The sequence below is a fragment of the Ictalurus furcatus genome, chromosome 7 (genome assembly GCF_023375685.1).
Source record: "Ictalurus furcatus strain D&B chromosome 7, Billie_1.0, whole genome shotgun sequence".
NCBI classification, from domain to species: Eukaryota; Metazoa; Chordata; class Actinopteri; order Siluriformes; family Ictaluridae; genus Ictalurus; species Ictalurus furcatus.
This window is the reverse complement of record NC_071261.1, coordinates 22,034,440-22,053,706: the sequence shown is the minus strand read 5'-3', so window position 1 is coordinate 22,053,706 and position 19,267 is coordinate 22,034,440. Positions and strand designations below refer to the sequence as shown.

Here is a 19,267-nt window from a genome sequence, read left to right as displayed (position 1 = left end):
AAACAGCTTCCATGCCAGAGGACATCTGGCAAATGCCGTAACTAAGACAGCATAACCCTCTATTCTCTAAATGATCTCCTGTTGAGTGTCCCATCTTATAAAGCCCTGGGCAGCTGGGTAGATGACTACTTATCTTTTAACACACATGAACAGGAAAGTCTTTACTCTGGAATTAATATTAGATTTTGCTATAGAAATAGACCCAGTTCAAATCGAATTACTCAAAGACTGGTTCTGGTCTTTCTAACTCTTATTGTTATATGTTATTTTTGATATTATTGGCAGTATCTATTGGCCCTCAAGCTAAATCCAGTGGAAATCAATGAGGAACAATGAACTGTCACAAATTTTATTTGTCTAATGCAGTATGCCCTTATCAGTTTTCACCATAATGGTTGCTTTATCTGGTTTCATGAATATGCTCACACACATTTCAAAGCTGCCATTGGAATGATATGATTATGTAGTACATCATTCATGTATGATATTCATTCATTCAATTTCAGCAAGTGCTTTATCCTGGTCAGGGTAGTGGTAGAGCCAGAGCCTATCCCGGGAACACTGGGGGTCAGGTGGGAATTCACCCTCAATGGGACGCCATACACATACAGTGGGGGAAATAAGTATTGAACACATCAAAAAATATTTCAGTAAATATATTTCCAATGAGGCTATTCACATGAAATTTTCACAAGACATCAGTATTAACTCAAGAAATCTGGAAATATAAAAACTTTATTTATGGACTTTAATGTTGTAAATACTTCCAGATTTCTTGAGTTAATACTGATGTCTGGTAAAAAATTCATGTGAATAACCTCATTGGAAATATAATTACTGAAGAAAATATTGACGCATCCAATACTTATTTCCCCCACTGTACATTCCCACACTCATTTAAATTAAGGGTTCATTTAGAGTAGCCAGTGTACTTACTGGTGTTTTGAACCTGGTGAAACCAGAGGAAAAGCATGTGGACATGGGGAGAATGTGCAAAAATGCTCAGACAGTACCCCAGCATCAGGATCAAACTGGGGACCCTGGAGATGGAAACACTATCTACTGCACCACCATGCTGCCTGCATGGTAGATATTATTTAAACTAATGCGCTTTGGATGCACTCCATGTATTAAATATGACCACTCTCGTATGGGATGAGTGTGCCAGCAAAATCAATGGGTGACTTTAAAAAACATGGATAAACATGATAACAATACAGACAAATAACATAATCAAAGCCTGACTACACATCTCAAACATAATGCTCACAAACACATGCAACTAAATTACACACACATACACACAACATTCACAGAAACCAAAGTTTGCATTATACATATTAACTCAGCCAACATTCCAACTACTTCTCCCCAACCCACCATCCTGATAAGTTCTATGTCCATGTCACATCTCCTGTCTTGTCTTGTCTGTTGTTCTGTCTCATCGACTATGCTTTCTGTTACATCCTACACCCACCACTCACCCATATTAACCTTTATATGCGAAGTACAACACATTGGAAAATATGAATGAAGAAAAAAAAACATGGATTAAAACATTTATGATTTTTCGTGATTCATGACTCTCAATTAAACAACTTTACAAAGAAATAATCATTATTACAGTGTAGTATAAATTAACTGCAAAGTACCAACTAAGGGATGGTGTGTAGTAATGTTTAAAAGTTAGTCAAAACAAACAAACAAATAAAAAATAAATACTTATTAATGAGCCCAAATAAAAAAAAAAGAAGGACCATGCACTGACCCAAGCGCTAATTGTAACTGTAATATTTCATTTATGTTAACCTATATAGAGCCTTAATAATTTCTACTTGTGTCATATATTGGAACAGTACAGTACTTCACATGATTAGTGTAATTTTTATGTTGTATTTACACTTTTCCCCCACTTAATTACTATATAAAATAGTGCCACCAGTTAACATAAGTAAGCACTGAGAGCTCCATAAGCCACCTTCTTGTAAGTCACCAATCTTTAGGTCATCCATCCATTCTTGCTTTCGCTTTCACTTATCTTATTAAACAGTCATATTTATTTTGCGGCCTTTCATAGATTCTACTCTCTTCCTCTTTTCTTAATACATTTTATAGCTTTAGCTCAAATCCTCTCACATTGTTGTACTTTCATGAACTATGGCCCGCCCCTGGCAATGATACATCTAGTTTCATTTTCCCCCCTGCCTGGCTTTCTCCTGCTGTCTGACTTTGTTGCCATGCTTGCAGGGCTCCATCAGTCCAGCCCAAAACGTGGCCTGCTCCTGTCAGCAGTCCTGCTGCGCTAACTCCCCACCAGAGATGCTAGCTAGCACTAATGCAGGAAATCAACAGCTTTCCACAGTTGAGCTGCACGGCATGCATGCTAATCATTTAAAAACACGGTGCAGCAACAGCAAAGTGCTGAACGCTGCAGCAAAACTGTAGTAGCCACTGGAACTCGAACCTATGGCGTATATATACAATATATATGATCCTCCAGATGAACATTGGTAATGCAACAAAGGCAATTCATTGTACATTCAATGACTTTATATATTTATATTCTAAACACAAAAGCCATGGGTGCTGGACATGAACCAACCCTTTTACATATTTAATCAGAATCATCCGCTTAACAACAAACCCATTCGACATGCCTGTCTCCTGTTAATGGCTTGTTTATGCTGGCTTTCAGCAATTTGGGCCACAACAGCATAATTTGCTGGTGGTAATAATGGCATACAGTTTGATAGAGAGGCACTTAGCAGTCTCGTCAGGATAAATAAATAAAAGGAAATAAATAGAACTAGGCCTGATGTCTGCAGAATTTGTTTCATTTGGTGACAATGGCACTGGCTGAATGCAAAAAGAGCTTTAATCAATGTGAGTTAAAGAAACGGACAAATGGATCACTGAGTAGATGGAGGAGGAAAATACAGGGGTACATTAAAGAGGTGAACTAGAAGGGCATTAAAGTGCACAAAGAAAGAGTTTTTGCAAGGGGTTGTGAGATGGAGAGGAAAGAAAACTTAAAAGGAGACACAGAAAGTTCTATTTCTAGTTTCAATTAAGTGAGGTATTCATGACAATTAACAACCGTGTCAACAAAAGCAATCAGTTCAATCAGCCATAACAAAATGGAAGTAAAAACAATCAACACCGCTGCAGCTGCAGCCTGTTTTTCTGTCTCTGGTCTCAAAGAAGCAAATATCAATGCAGAGCAATGATCCAACGCAACAAAAATGAAGGTCAGAAAGTAGGAAATGGAGAAGATTGAGAACATTTCAGGGAATCTTTAATTAATTTTTTTTGCATGTGTGTTTTTTTAACACGTCACACATATTTAGGCATTATACATGCATATCACATACATCTTTCCAAGTGTGCTGGCACAGAAAATAAGCTAAAAAAAACCCCCATCCTTTGTGTGTGATAGAATGTTTAAATGCAATTATTTAAAAGTATTCATTACGTCTATTTTACATAAAATATGTTTCTCTCTCATCGAAAATGAGCACAAATTATTAAAGCAAACAGACTCACTTAATTTGATCCATATTATCATATATCATATATCACATAATATATCATTCTGAGATGATTTTGTCCATTGGACAGGTGATCCATGTAATAGAATAATAATTATATATTAATAGTAATAACCACCTCACATAGCTAAAAGTTATTTTAGATCAGAGATACACAGTTGGCGTGTCTCTGATCTAAAACAACTTTTATACCCGTATTTTATTAAACATGTTTCATATTTAAAATTCATTTTGAACACAATTTGCAATTATCCCCATCAACATCAGAGAAGAACGATATCTGTGGAAGAGCTCCAGAAAACAATGATGAAAAATTAAACAGTGGAAAGCTATGGGTGTACAGAGGCTCCCAAATGGGTCTTGCAGTATGCTAACCACTGAATGAACTCACATCAAATCACATGAGCATGGTCGTAGAGTGCTCTGTAACTACAGAGGAATGAGCTTAATGTAGGGGATCTAAGATTTCTAAATGGCTTAAAGAAACCGCAGTAACATTATTTGAAAGACAATATTAGTTGACTACAGAAAAAAAAAATTCTGACAGAGACATCGACTGATTACAGAATATTCACTCTTGTTAGAAAGACACAAAGTTGTACGTGAAGTTTTTATAGTGGTCACCTGTGCACATAGTCTTACATAATAAGACTTATACTGCAATTTGTTCATTGTGTCCTGCCTTTAAGTCATGTGCAGGGGTGACTACAGTTTCTAATTACATGCTATCTAACCCTTCATGCTTCTCCCATTTTCTCCCCAGCTTGGTCTTCCCAAGCACTATCCAGCTCTACTGCTATCACACGACATCTACCAACTGAGGAGGGTGGGGCTAGCACGTGTTTCCTCCAAGACACTTAAAGCCAACCAACTGCATCTTTTCAAACTGCCGCTTATACAGCATCACAGGGCAGTATAACACACTCAGAGGAAAGCGCTGTCTTCCCTTGTCTGCATGCATGAGTCCACAGACACCAGTAACTGACTAGTATCACTTGACAGGGCGAGTATGTCATCTCTCCCACCCAGAGAGCACGGCAAGTTTTCCTCTCACGGATGGCTGTGGTGTTGTTAGGATTCACACTAGCAAAAGTCCTCACAGGAGCAGGAGCAAAAGTCCTGCGGCGCTGTTAGGATTCACAGTAGCAAAAGTGGCAGGAACTTTAATAACAATTACAAAGCACTGACACTGTGACTCCTTCCATAAATGTTAAATGAACATTTCCTAACAGAAACTTTCACCATATCAACAATGATATATTTGTTAGATACATAGATATATTTAGATAGATATATTTGTTAGACACATTGTTAGATAATGACACATTTTTATTCACTATTAATCACCTTATATTGTTCAGCTTGTCTACAGTACAACTCCCTTTGAATAAGTTGTTACTATAGAAACAATAGCTCATTAATATATCCTTTGATCTGAATTACAGCCAGCACTATTGTCAATACTGTTGTTATAGAAAGTATCGCAACATCATTTTATCAGTATCTCAATCAATCACCAGATTCAAGAATTCAACTCTAATGTAGTATAAATGTATAATACATTTGATGGACCAATGGTAAACTAATGGTACAAACCATTTACATACCTTCCTAACTGCTCGGTACTAATTAAAGAGAAAAAAGAGTACATTACATGTCCAAAAGTATCCAGATGCCTATCTAGTGAATGTGTTTGGCTCTTTAGGGTATGTGGATTTCCAGACACAGCTGTTAAATTGTGCACACGGCAACCAGCATGCACAATACCAAGTCTTGGCTAGAGTGCTGTAAAGCTCATTCTCTTAAGTAATGTATTATCCAGACTGACAGAAGAGTCTAAGTTTGGTGGATGCTTGGAGATTATCACTTGGCTCAATTCCTAAAACCAACTGTGGTGATGGCAGTGGAGGAATAATGATTTAAGGCTGGTTTTCAGGGTTCAGGTTTAACCTTTGATATCAGTCATGTTCAAACCTAACCATGTAGCACACAAGGTAATATATTGTCAGTAAAAATATCAGGTTATTACATGAAAATATCACGTTATTACATGAACATTCCACGTCATTTCGAGAAAAAGGTCATGTTATTACGTGAATAGATCACATTGATATGAGAAAAACGTCATATTATTTCTTTCACAAAATGTCACGTTATTACCAGTGCTGGGTAAGTTATTCAAAAAAAGTAATCCACTCCAGATTACTAATTACTACTTTAATATTGTAATGTGATTACATTACTCATTACAGCATGTAACAAGTAATCAGATTACTAATTACTTTACTTTCATGTTACTTTCAAAACCTATCAAACCTACACTACAAAGGGAAACTCAGTTCCTTTAGTAATTTTAGCACGTGTATGACATGATCAGAAAAATTTGGTTCTATCATAAAACTTGCCTCAGGTGTTGTCACTGTTTGTAGGACTACCAAACCGATAAAATATAAAACTTTTCTAACTAGGCTAGTTTTGGTGTCATTAGCCAAGGGGAGGCACAGCTAAACTATCATTAGCCGCTTTTCCACCGAAATTTCCTGGAACACCTTTTTTCAAGGGACCATTTGGTTCCTCCAGACATTTGTTGTCTGCGTTTCGATCGTGGTCTAAAGTACCGTGAAGATCAGGCAAATGAGTCAGGTGACGTATGACTGCACGAAGTATGCTACAATCAAACTGATTATTGACACAAAGTAAGCTGATTTTAATGATGTAATAATGTAAAATGTTTGCTTAGCTCATAAAAACACGTAGCAGGCTCTGATTGGAACATAAAACTTTGAACAGTAACAAAAGAGTTTACTACAACCAAACTGGTTTCTAGAGGTTAGGATTCGGCGCTCTCATTGCCTGGGTTCAATTCCTGGTCACGGAATGAAATTTTTTTTTAAATCTTTGGATAACGGTTTGATACTGTAGATCATAACGTACTTCTTTGGTGTTTACAGCATTTAATTGGTAAGCTGGTTCAGCTCATATCTCATATCTATTTTAACGAATATATGTGTCCGTTGGGGAATATTATTAGAGCGCACAATGTCTCTTTTCATTTATATGCTGATGATACCCAGTTGTACATACCATTGAAAGCTGGCGACTCCATTCAGCCATTGTTGGACTGTCTTGACGATATCAAAAAATGGTTAACAAATATCTTTCTCCAACTTAATGAAGACAAAACCAAAATAATTGTTTTTGGTCCTACGAGATTGAGAAATGGTCTCATTAATGAGCTTCGTAAGCACTTCCTCTCAATTTCTTCCCGGGTTAGGAACCTTGGTATCATCAGAATTATGCTTAACCAAGCAAATAAATTTGGTCGTTAAGAACAGGTTTTTTTTGTTTTTTTTTTATCAATTACGGATTATTTCTAAACTTAAAACATTTTTGTCTTTCCAAGATTTGGAGAAGGTTATTCATGCCTTTATCACATCGCGTTTAGATTATTGTAATTCATTGTACTTGGGTCTTCCTCAGTCATCTCTTGCTCGTCCCAGATGGTTCAGAATGCAGCTGCAAGGCTGTTGACCAAGGCAAAGAAATATGATCATGTCACCCCAATTTTAGCACCGCTCCATTGGCTCCCGGTCCATTTTAGAATCCAGTTTAAGATTCTGTTGCTTGTCTTTAAAACTCTTAATGATCAAGCTCCATCTTATCAAAAAGATCTTCTTATACCACATTCATCTAGAAGATTTTTAAGAACTTCTGATAGGTTTCTTTTGTATGTCCCTCGATTCCGTTTAAAAACTAAGGGGGGATAGAGCTTTTTCAGTTTCCGTCCCTTGTTTATGGAATCAATTGCCACTGGACATCCGCCCTTGAACCTTCTATCATTTTTAAAAAGATGCTGAAAGCGTATCTCTTCTCCCAGGCATTTTAATCTCGTTTTTACTATTGTTTATTGTCTGCCTCTATTTGGTTTTATTCTGTTTTCTATTGAACTTTTTCTTACTCTGTTCAGCACTTTGGTCAGCTTTACTGTGTTCAAATGTGCTATATACATAAAATTTACTTACTTACGTACTTACTTACTTTGTGTTTTAAAAACGAAGTCTATTTTCTGAAATTTGCTAACAACACTGCAACAACAACAAGGATGGAGGAGATTCAGGCTGTGCTGCTGTTGATTGTGATGTATTGCTTTGCTAAAAAGGTAATTGAGAAAACGCTGGAGAAGAGACGAGCGGTGGTAGTAAAGCGAATTCAGAATGCTCGTAATGCTAGTCTTAAAGTAAGAAAATGGATTTTATCACCTATTGCTGAGATGACTGAGAGGAACGTGTGCGCACGAGATTCTCTCTGCACTGTTTTCCCGTATGAATAACGTCCAGCTCGCTTATCTGACTTATACTTTTAAGTGTACTTTTTCATTGCGGGTCGCCGTTTACAGTTCCCACTGTATTTCATCCTTGACATAAATACTTAATAAGGTCTGAACCTTGTCGTCGGTCCATCGGTCGTATTTATTAAGAAACTCCATTGTTTTGATTCGAAATTGCAATAAACAACTGTTACTGTACAGACCGCAGTTTTAAAAATGATGGTTAAAAAAAGGCTGCTTGCACTCAACCAATCAGCATGTTCAGTGCCAAAGTCCCTCTCGCTAAAGTTTCTGACTTTTGAAAAAGTACCACCTCCCAAGTAGGGACTTTGCGAAAGCTAAATATTTTACACGGAACTTAATTTAGACCCTGGTTTCTGCGGTGGAAACACACCGAGTACCTCCAAAAGTCTCTAGATCCTGGGGAAAGTTCCTGCAGTGGAAAAGCGGCAATTGTCTGGGTTTAGCTGCTACAGTGCCAAGTACTTTCCTTATGCTATGCTCATATCATGCTCACATAAACTGGAAGTCATACAGACATTTACAAACCTTTTTTTTTCTGCTCAGCATCAAAGGATCAAAGCAGAAAAAGCATCAAAGTTAGTGTTTCACTTTCAACCCTTTTACTGGTTTTTAAAAAAAATCAATCGACATATATCCATTTTTCCTCACACTGACTGTGAGCTAGCGTTTGGCAGAATTGAGACCCTTTCAGCCAATAAAACATGAGTGTTTCCACGTATTTTCCTGTAAAGCCTGTCTGATTGGCTTCGCCTCCGTTCACTGAATATATAAAATTACAGTTACGTAGTGACAAACCACTCCAAGTGGTGAATTATTCAGGGCTAAAGAAAAAATCTTCAGGGCAATTATTTGATTTATTAAACTGATTTATTTAAAAAAAAATTTTACTTAATATTGTTTTCTTAACAATAAATGTGTAATTATGAATAATAATAATAATTATTATAAATATGTCATTTTATTGATATCAGTAACTATAATCAAATTACATAATCAAATTACATGTGTTAAATTACTGCATTATCAGAAAAAGTAAGTAGATTACAGTAACGCGTTACACCCAACTCTGGTTATTACAGGAAATATCATTTGAATATATGATCAATATGTTATAAGAGCAACATAACTGATCTTGTTTTTAAAATATAGCCTGGTTACCAGTTCATAGGTTCTAGCAAATGATGCAGTTGAGCCTATAGAATGCAGACATTACAAAGGATTCAAAAGATTAATTCACAGCATGTGAAACCTCAGGGTGACAAATTACAGCATATTAAATATCTACAGGCTGGATATGCTGTTGCGAAAAATGCGGTCTGGCTTCTATTAAAAACGTTGGATCCTTGTGGAGTTTGATGCCTTCTGTGCAGGCTGTACATGGTTTTTCCTCCTAGGAGCACGCAGGGTTTAGTTTATAATAGGTAATAGTTTTTCTTTAACATGATATTTTCACATAATAATGTGACATTTTTGCATAATAATATCTTTCTTGTATTAACAAGATGTCTATTATTTTAATTTCATGCATGGCAGCACAGAGCTTCTGTAATTTTCAGACTAAGACAAAAAAAAAAAAACAAAAACAAAAACAAAAAAAAAAAACAATGCCAAATGAGTAAATGAGTCTGCTGCAATTTAATAGAACAGTAATCATGTTCTCCAGGATCTGAAACTGAAAACTGAATCTGAAACTGAATTTTTATAGCAAAATGTGCAGTGTTTGGTGCCACGGTGTCCGCCCCCCCCCCCCCCCCCTTTTTTTTTTAATAAACGTGTCCTCTCCAAACACATGATTTAGGTTTATTTCTAGTTATATCAATCTTAAGTATTTGATTGTGATTTCAAAGGGATGGATTAGCTTTCTTACCTTTCCTTACTTATTAGTGATGGCTGGTCATTATACTCGATGGGAGGGCTAAAAATTCCTAATACATATATAGCATTACAATGAAAATATTAAGGTCGACCCTTATAGCAAAGTAGACAGCTTCATTTTCATATTTCCTGCCCAGTGGTTCACATCCTGCTGGGCTCATGCTGTGTTTCCTTTGAACAGCAAGCAAGTTAAACAGCTACACGTGCTCTTATTCAGATTAAGGAGCATAAAACATTGCTTCCATCATTTGTCTATGTGTGTCATTTATACTCTGATTAAACAGTGCGTTCTTAGTCTGTTTACTACTCGTTTCCTTTAAAGACTTGTAGAGAAAATGGTGATTAAGTAAATAATCCACCTTGTTTGTAGTCAATACCACCACTGTTGCATTTTGCCATCGCCTTCTCCATCACTGCTGATCATGCGTTGTACAGTAGATGTGTCAACAAAGTGGGATTAAAAGAATTAGCTCAAACTGAGACCACATCTAGGGGACATTTCACTATATCTTATCCGCCCATCCATTCATTTTCTGTACTGCTTATCCAACACATCCCAGCCTGTCTGGGCACAAGGCATGCCAACCCATCACAGGGCACGATCTAATCACGTAACACAAACGTTAATTATAAGTTGTGTTAACCTACTCTCTGGGATAAAAAGTAAATAAACAAATAAACAAAAAACAGCCCCCCCAGCTTAACTACTTAAAAGCATTCTGTTGTGCTATTCTGGTCCCACAAAAATCCAAAATCAGCCATAAGGTATTGATTAACAGCAAATAAGCTAAAGTGCATGACAAAAATGAAACCTTTATTTTATTTTATTTTATTTTATTTTATTTTATTTTAAAGGGAAGGAGAACTTGCCATGCCAAAATATTTACACCAGCCAGCCCTTCCTAAGACTTCATTCCTAATACATCAAGCAAAACCCAATCACATCCACCTTTCTTGTTGGAATTCATATACATGTCTATGATGTTTAGGTTTGTCAAAGTATTTATAAACACACTATAAACAGAATGCAATACATTACATTTTAATTCTTAGGAAATGGGAATTTAGACAGTTCTTCCTTTGCTTAAAGCAGTTTTGAGACAGTAGTTTGCTGTTTCGGTGTATCAATTCCCCTATGAATGAAGTGAGATTCCTGCAGAAACAGTTTATTGAGTGGTATGGATGAACGTAGCTCATGAAACCTCCTTTGGTAGAGATTGGAGTGCTTTTGGCAAGGCGGACCTAATCGCCCAACATCAGCGCCTGACCTCACTAATGCTCTTATGGCTGAATGGAATGAAATGCCCACAGCAATGTTCTGACATGTACTGAAAAGAAGAATGCTTTATTATCCTGCTAGCCTGGCCAGACAGGCAGAAAGGAGACCAGCTGTGTCTTTATATGTGTATTTACTGTGGTCTCTTTATCAGATTTGCGACTATCACACTAAGGTCACCCAACTCTATTCCTCTTGCTTGCTCACTCACTCATCATGTTTCAAAGTGCCTTCTGAAATCAGACATGGCAAGATGAAGAGCTACTGAAGAGCAGTAAAAAAAATCATGTCTGTGCATGACATTTCCACGCGTATGGCATTACAAGGAGGATTGTTGTTCTTGGATCCTGTGAAAATTTAGATTTTCACACCATGCATGCATTTCACCCATATGTTAAGATACAAGCGCACATGGGAAACCTGATCTATTTCTTCTAATCTGTCCTTTTTTTTTTCCAGAGCTCCCCTTGTGTTTATCCATCATCCCACTCATCCCCTCACTCCTCTCTTTCACCATGGTTTATTTTCCCTCCCTCATTCCTCTGTGTTCTGCTTCTTCTTTAAAAGCTGGCCACATCAACTGCATTGCTTCAAAATCCCTTCCACTCCTCCGCTAGAAGACACATTTCATTTTTGTTCGCATGTGAGAAAGCAAGCGATACTGAATATTGAAATATTTAGGAACTCACCCACAGATGCCAAAGTACCAAGCCCAACATGTGTTGTTCACTCACACACTCAAGCACAGCTAATTATTAAAGTGTGAGTAAGATTGTAATTAATCACTTCAGACATCACTGTGTGACATCTTGGCACTCTCCACACAACCAATCATTTGTGCAGGCCAAATATGGTGGCTTACTTTTGTGCTCTGCCAGTACCTGCTCACCAAGTTCAGCATCACTGGTCTGGACAGCTCGGGCACATTCAGGTGCATGGTAGAGTCAGTGAGACACAGCTGGAGACACATCATCAGGCACAGCTGTACTCATTCACCTCCAGCGGCATGGGAAATGAGTGATTTGCCATTATACCAATCTTCCCATGTCCCACAGATTTAAAGAATTAAAGAAAGTCCAAGCTTGTAATTACTTTTTTTGCATGCAGCAAGAACTTACTGCAACGAAGTAGCAGGGAACCTTTATAGCCTTCTAGGCTTTTACAGAAGGATTAAGATTTCTCAGAGCTAAAAACCTAAAAATAAATAAATAATAAAAATCAGTAAATTAAAATTATTTATTATTTTACTTTTTATTAACTTTTTTTTTTAAATGTTAGTAGAATCACCATTGGCTAGAAATGAAATGGAGAAATCCTGAAATGGCAAAAGAGAATGACCAATCAGGAATTTCTTTTATTCTGTTATATCTAATAGGGGTTGCAGACTAGTTAGAGTAGTTAGACTAATACTGTACATTCACTTTTATGGCATTTTATGGCATTTGTCACCACTGTGGCAATATCAACTACTCAGAGTAGTGGTAAAAATTTCAGACTAGACTGAATCAATTCCACAGTCAACTGAACCAGACTATGCTTAGGAAATTCTCTTTTGTTGTTTTTTCCTCTAACACTTTGATATCAAGTGTAATGGTAATGATAATGAGTCTTTATTGGTCACACGTACATTATAGCACAGTGAAATTCTTTTTTTTGCATATCTCAACATCTTAGGAAGTTGGGGTCAGAGCGCAGGGTCAGCCATGATACAGCGTCCCTGTAGTAGAGAGGGTTAAGGGCCTTGCTCAAGGGCCCAACAGTGCTGGGGCTTGAACCCCCGATCTTCCAATCAGTAACCCGTTGCCTTAACTGTCAAGCCACCACTGCCTCCGTCAAGCCACCACTGCATTGTGTAGATGTATGTATGGGCTTTTTAAATCCCACTCCCATCCATTCCAAAATAAATTTTTTCCTGCATTTACTTTTGTTGTCCTCTTAAGCTAAATAAAATATAAATCCTTGTACTGTGCCAGATTGAATTTGTTATGACCAGCACTGTGTGCAAGAGTGCTTTTGAAGCTGCAAGTTGCACATCACTATCAAATGCCATTAAGCTACTTTTGAGTCAGATCAGCTCATTTTCAGACCGGAGTTGAAAATGTTGGCAAAACCTCCAAGACGCTGCTGTAAACATTGCATTCTCCATCCATCATTATACTATAAGGAGCATCCATGCTGTGCTACACGCATTAGTTTCACAATAAACGATTGCAGCTCGTCAACACAAGTGCATTTAAAGAATTGGTGCATATTAAATAGTGTGATATGATACATGTGTATTATTTTGCACATTTATTGCATCAATTTACTTACATTCATCATTAAAATGGTAGCTTATAAAGCATTGAAGCTGGAAGTTTAATTTGTAGCATGTGTATGGCTGTTAATTGAAATGTAGTTTGGCGTGTTCTTTGCTGAAACCATGTTTTTTCTTTAACTATGGATAGAGCTGGCTAAAAGTATTAATGTGTCTATGTACTCATCGATGTAATGATTGAATTCACATTGTATTAAGCAGTCATACTTTTTGATTTCCCATTTACTCACAATCACAAACAGGTTGCTTCCTTTTAAACTCAAGCAACTTTAAAACAGTTTGATCTGTCTCTGAACTCACATGTTGTATGAGGATGGATGTGGTGAAACAACACTCCCCTAAGACCTTTCTCCAGCAGTAGGAGCAGGACCTGAACTGGTCCTTAGACTGCAGTCTGTCACCAAGAAGATGACGGTGACCCCCATGGCTCTTAAAAGTATCGCTCTTTATACTATCACTAGGATGGCTTCACCCACACCTCTGAAATCCAATCAAATTATGTACATGGATATCAACTATTGAGGTCCCCAGAGATATGCTGGAGCCTGCATGGCATTCAGAGGTCACCCTTTCCTCAGGATAGCCACAGCAGATGGATGGTGCTACTCCAAGTCCCAAAAAAATCCACTAAAATTCCTGGCAGGGGCAAAAGCAATTTCAGTTCTCCTGATGAACCTATGTGCATTGACCCAGAATAAGTTTTCATGTCAAACTCATATAAACTGTGGGGGCACGTGAAGTTCAAGTGCCTCTTGGTTAAATGGCTCATTAGAATTGGTGTACATATTGGTGGAATATACAAACATCAACCAAATAAATGAGAGCGATAGAACCAAAACCAGTACATATCTGGCTGCTGTTAAGGAGAATGAACTGGTACAACAGAGACATCAGATATAAAGGTGAAGATAATCTTCTTTGTCATGTGTCATTGGGCCTGAAGAGAAGTGAGCTTTGACTAGAACATAAACAAAATATTGTTAGTCTCAAGTGGTGGTAAATCGAATTCTCGGGCCACTCTATTATGTGGTGTACCATCATAGAGAAATCTGACTTATTTGAAAACCCATGTCCCAAGCTGATGAAGACCCATTATTAATTCAATTTGGCCACAATAGAGGTGTGGTCTTTTGCTAGCACCACTTACCAGAAACCATGGAAGCCTAAAGTGTTCATCTCCAACCTCAGAGGATAGTGCTTTATATTTAACTCAGGCCAATGACTCGAATCACACCACTAAAGGAACTAAGGATATTTAAGGCCAAAAAAGTAGAATGATCATGACTGGACAACTTGATACCCAAATCCCATTGAGAATTCATTTCAGTTACTGAAGTCTGAAGGCATAAGTTCTTGCAAAAAGATGGAACTGAATTACAATTTTACAGACCTGGCTGAGCATGAACAGATTATAAATGTAAATATTAAACTTTACTATTTTATTTAAGCTTATGTGTAAACATATTTCTAAAATGTTTACTCTCTAGCACATTCAACAACTGTGCAGCTTATTTCCTCATACTACACCACAAATAACTTTAAATACCTCATTATTAAAGATGATATTTTGCAATTTACCTACATAGCCTAATTTCAGTTGACATTAAAGATGCTGGAGGCTAGAGCCAAAGCAATAAAAATTGTGTAACTACTGTAGCTAATTACTTACAAACTGAACTGCACAACCACCCACACACGTTAATTTTTCTATCTTTTTAGGAACCTTCCACTGAAAAAAATAAAATAATTACTGTAGATAATTAATGCTATACCTACACTTAAACCTAACCTTAGCTGCTGACGTTCATTAGGACTAAATATGTATACTCACACACATACACACACACACACACACACACACACACACACACACACACACACACACAGAAAAGGTACCCTTTAGCATGATTTGTCCATTGGTGACAGTTGCTATGGGCACTAACACCTCATGTCACTTGTAGTTACTATCTCTCAGCATCCTTCTTTCCACTGTTTTGTTTCCATGTAGCCTATTTCAGCACCAGTGATCTTCAGGTCTAGGAATTTCATGTACCAACATCTTGACATAACAAACCTAATGAGCATCCAGGAGAAAGTGTGTGGTGATAACAGCAGCTAGAGGACAAGTGGAGGCATTGTTATTGCTTAATTAGATGGAGCTCACACTCTGTGATTAAAGCTGTTCCATGAGTAGACAACAACAGGGAACTGATTTCACTTTATATGACATCTTGTACCTTACATATTCTGCACTGTTGATTACAATGGATACTGACAAATGAGGTGATTAACACTGAAAGGATGAAATTATTTCCCTAATCCTACCACAGTGTTTTTATATTATAGATAGTTTCTCCATCATGAAAATAGCTGTAAAACAAGATATTACAACAAGCAACAAACACTGGCTGCTGGCTGCAACAATTACGGAGATTTCATATGACATTTGTAGAACTTCTGCACATGACACCGTAACCTATAAACATCATGGTCTGTCCTGATTATATACTGCATTACACCAACATGCATTACACCAACGTGCTTTTGAGGCAGTACAGAGAACCAGATGGCTATTCAGGTGGAACATACCTTCACTCCACGGATGCGAAACTCTGCCAGGGCCCGAAGCATCTTACTCGCTGCAGTTGGCAGGTCCTTCCCACTTGAGATGACTTTAACCAATAGGGAGTCATAATGCGGTGATATAACTGCTCCCTGGAATGCAGATGCGCTGTCTAAGCGAATGCCCATTCCTTCTGCACTCCTGAACACCTGCAAACATTTTTTATATAGAGCAAAGCTAAAGTTAGTGATCTCAGCAACATTATAAAGTTTCATATCTAAAGAAGTGGTAGCATTAAGGGTTGTGGGTGTGGGTGTAGACTCATGCATATGCATTATACTGTACATGTATGCATGCACATATCAATTCTGCATATGGATGTACTGTATACCACTGGGAATATCACTGAGAGCATACTGAATTAGAACCAATTCCTTGAATAAGCTCATCGGACATCTATTTGCATTTTTACACTTGGTGGCATTACTGCACTACTGTTCACTATAACTCACTATATAATTGCAGTATACAATGTATTGTGGATGCTCTGCTGATCATATCTACTTTGCTGCATATCTGTTGTTACTAGAGATGCACCAATACTAAATTTCTCAGTTGATCCCGATAACCGATACAGATAGTTCTGCCTTTGATGCATTCTCATAAAATTAATTATAATGAATTTAAAAGAATTCTGAAAGAAATGCAAATAAAAACTTTATTCTCTCCATTTCAACAAGTTGTTTCACAGTAACTGGTCTCATAAACAGAAAACACATTACTCTAATTAACATTAACACATGAACTAAATTCTGAAGATTAAAGTAAGATTTCTTAACTTATTGAATGTTATTAATTCATATTAACACTGAGTGAATTATAAAAACCTCCTGTTAGTCTCATATTCACTCACCACAAACAAAAGCATTTCTACTTCATCACTGAACATCAAACTGGTAATATATAATATCAACTTTTTTATATATTAACATTAACTGGACATGAAATATACTACTTTACAAATATATTTTTCTGTGCAATATATACTTTTTTGTCAAATCATCTTCATTTAAATCTTCCAACGGATTTGAAAGATTCTGGACAACGAACAGCATCCCCTCCATGACATACTACTTAAATAGCGAGTCTTGACATACTACTTAGATAGCGAGTCTGGACATACTACTTAAATAGTGAGTGTGCCGGTCCTAGACTTCTGAATCCGCATTTATATTTGCATGTTATAAAAAAAATATTTACAGACTGTTGGTCAACCCCTGATGGTTCGGGGCCCTATACAACTTGTGTAGTTTGCATATAGAGAGGACTGGCACTGCATGTACATATGGATATGGATATGGATAATGGATGGTGGTAGTTCAACTATTGTCCAATGAGCTTATCCTAAGACTGCCTCAGTGCAAATAGTGTCCCAGCACAGTGATGGGCTGTTGTACGGTGTTATCACCGTTTGTACAAATGACCTCCTGTACCTCTTTTTTCAACAGCGGAGCTGAATGAGTCTTCTACTAAAGACTCACTATTTAAGTAGTATGTCAAGCCTCGCTATTTAAGTAGTACGTCACAGAGGGGATGCTGTTCATTGTCCAGAATGGCTGTGAGTTGGTTGAGTGTCCTCTTTTCCATATCCACCTTGAAACTGTCCAGAGAGCAGCCCAATTATTACTATTTGCACACTATCACTTACATTTACTTGGAAGACTTTACAGTTATGTTTACTTAGATATTTACTACTATATATAATCTAACTGAATGTATTTACTTTTGTACTCTTGATTGTTTCTTATTTGCAAACTATTATTTTGCTGCTCCTATCTATCTATCTATCTATCTATCTATCTATCTATCTATCTATCTATCTATCTATCTACCTATCTATTTATCTATCTATCTATCTATCTATCTATCATTGACTACGTTTACATGGACAGCAGTAATCTAATTATTGACCTTACTCCGAGTAAGACAATATTGTGATTAAGGTGTTTACATGAGTCGCTTTTAGAATACTCCTCTCATGTATCCGTTTTACATGTTATAGAACATAATTCGATTAACATCACACGTCATTACGTCACCACGTCACGCCGTCCGACGTCCCTCCAGAATTTCACATATCAACATACAGTTTGTCTTTGTTATGGTACCATATACAGTTTTGGGTGTTTTTATTTAAAATTTTTATGAACGCTTCAAGTGCGGTTAATTATTTGTCATGCTGTACGTGCAAAGAGACGACTGCTTGAAACCATGGGCTGCGTCCCAAATGGTGTACTTACCGACTATATAGTAGCTGAGATACATGTATTTCGTCTACTACAGGCCTATTGTAGGCAAGTACGCAGTTTGGGACGCAGCCGTGCTCTTTTGTTTACCGTCAAACCGTTGAGCACTGCCGTGTGTGATCGTGTCCTGTCGCAAAACGCGGTGAAAACTCTCACACGATGTTAATAATGTGATTAAGGTGTGTACATGTCTGTAATACATGTCGATAATACGGCTAAAACAGGAATACTCCACGTCTTAATTCCATTTGTGTATACTTCGAGTATGACCTTAATCGGATTAAGGTAATTAAAAATTGCTGTTTACATGCTAGTTTCTTAATCAGAGTATTGTCTCAATCGGGTTGATATTGGATTATTGTTGTCCATGTAAACACACTGATTTACACATAGGAAAAAACATCCTTGTGGAATTCTTCCCTCTAATTTGCCTGATTGACCAAATATTTTGTAATGTAAACTAAAGGCAATAGATGCAACTGCAGACTTTATTTTATGAAAGTGAAAACAAGCAACTAAAATAGTGAAAAAACAGAAACACAAACCCAAACAGGAGATACAGGACTAAACACACAGAAAACACAATATTCTAAGTAACAAACGAACATGACAACAGAAACAACAACAAAACCTTGATTAAAAGGGTACTGAAACAAAGGAACTTATATACCAGTGATAATCGGGGTGAAAATAAGACACAGGTGTATGTGGTGGGAAAAATGTGACTTGCTGGGGTTCATGGGTAACATAGTTCAGTGCCAAATTCAGGCTAACCGTGAGATATTTTCTACAGCCGACTGGGAAATGACAAGTCTGGCAAGCAGCTGATTTTCTTTTGAATCTCTTATTTATTCAGTAATATTTTACAAAATCTAACTCATTGTTTAATATCCATCACTTATTACCAACATCAAAGAAATTAATATTTGATTCTAACTGTGTCAGTATTATTACAGATACATGCATCTGCAAAATTCTAGCTTGGAATTTGTGCATTATGGTCAAAAGTATGACATTTTGCGTAGTGACAT

General features: G+C 37.0%; 1 protein-coding gene across 1 annotated transcript in view; it reads right to left on the bottom strand.

The window, feature by feature from the left end:
• pcxb (pyruvate carboxylase b) overlaps positions 1-19,267 on the bottom strand; it is a 255,749-nt gene that overhangs the window by 111,984 nt on the left and 124,498 nt on the right. The window contains exon 10 of the mRNA XM_053629257.1: positions 15,957-16,139. Within this exon, the coding sequence (XP_053485232.1) occupies positions 15,957-16,139 (183 nt within the window). The remainder of the gene's footprint in view (positions 1-15,956; positions 16,140-19,267) is intronic.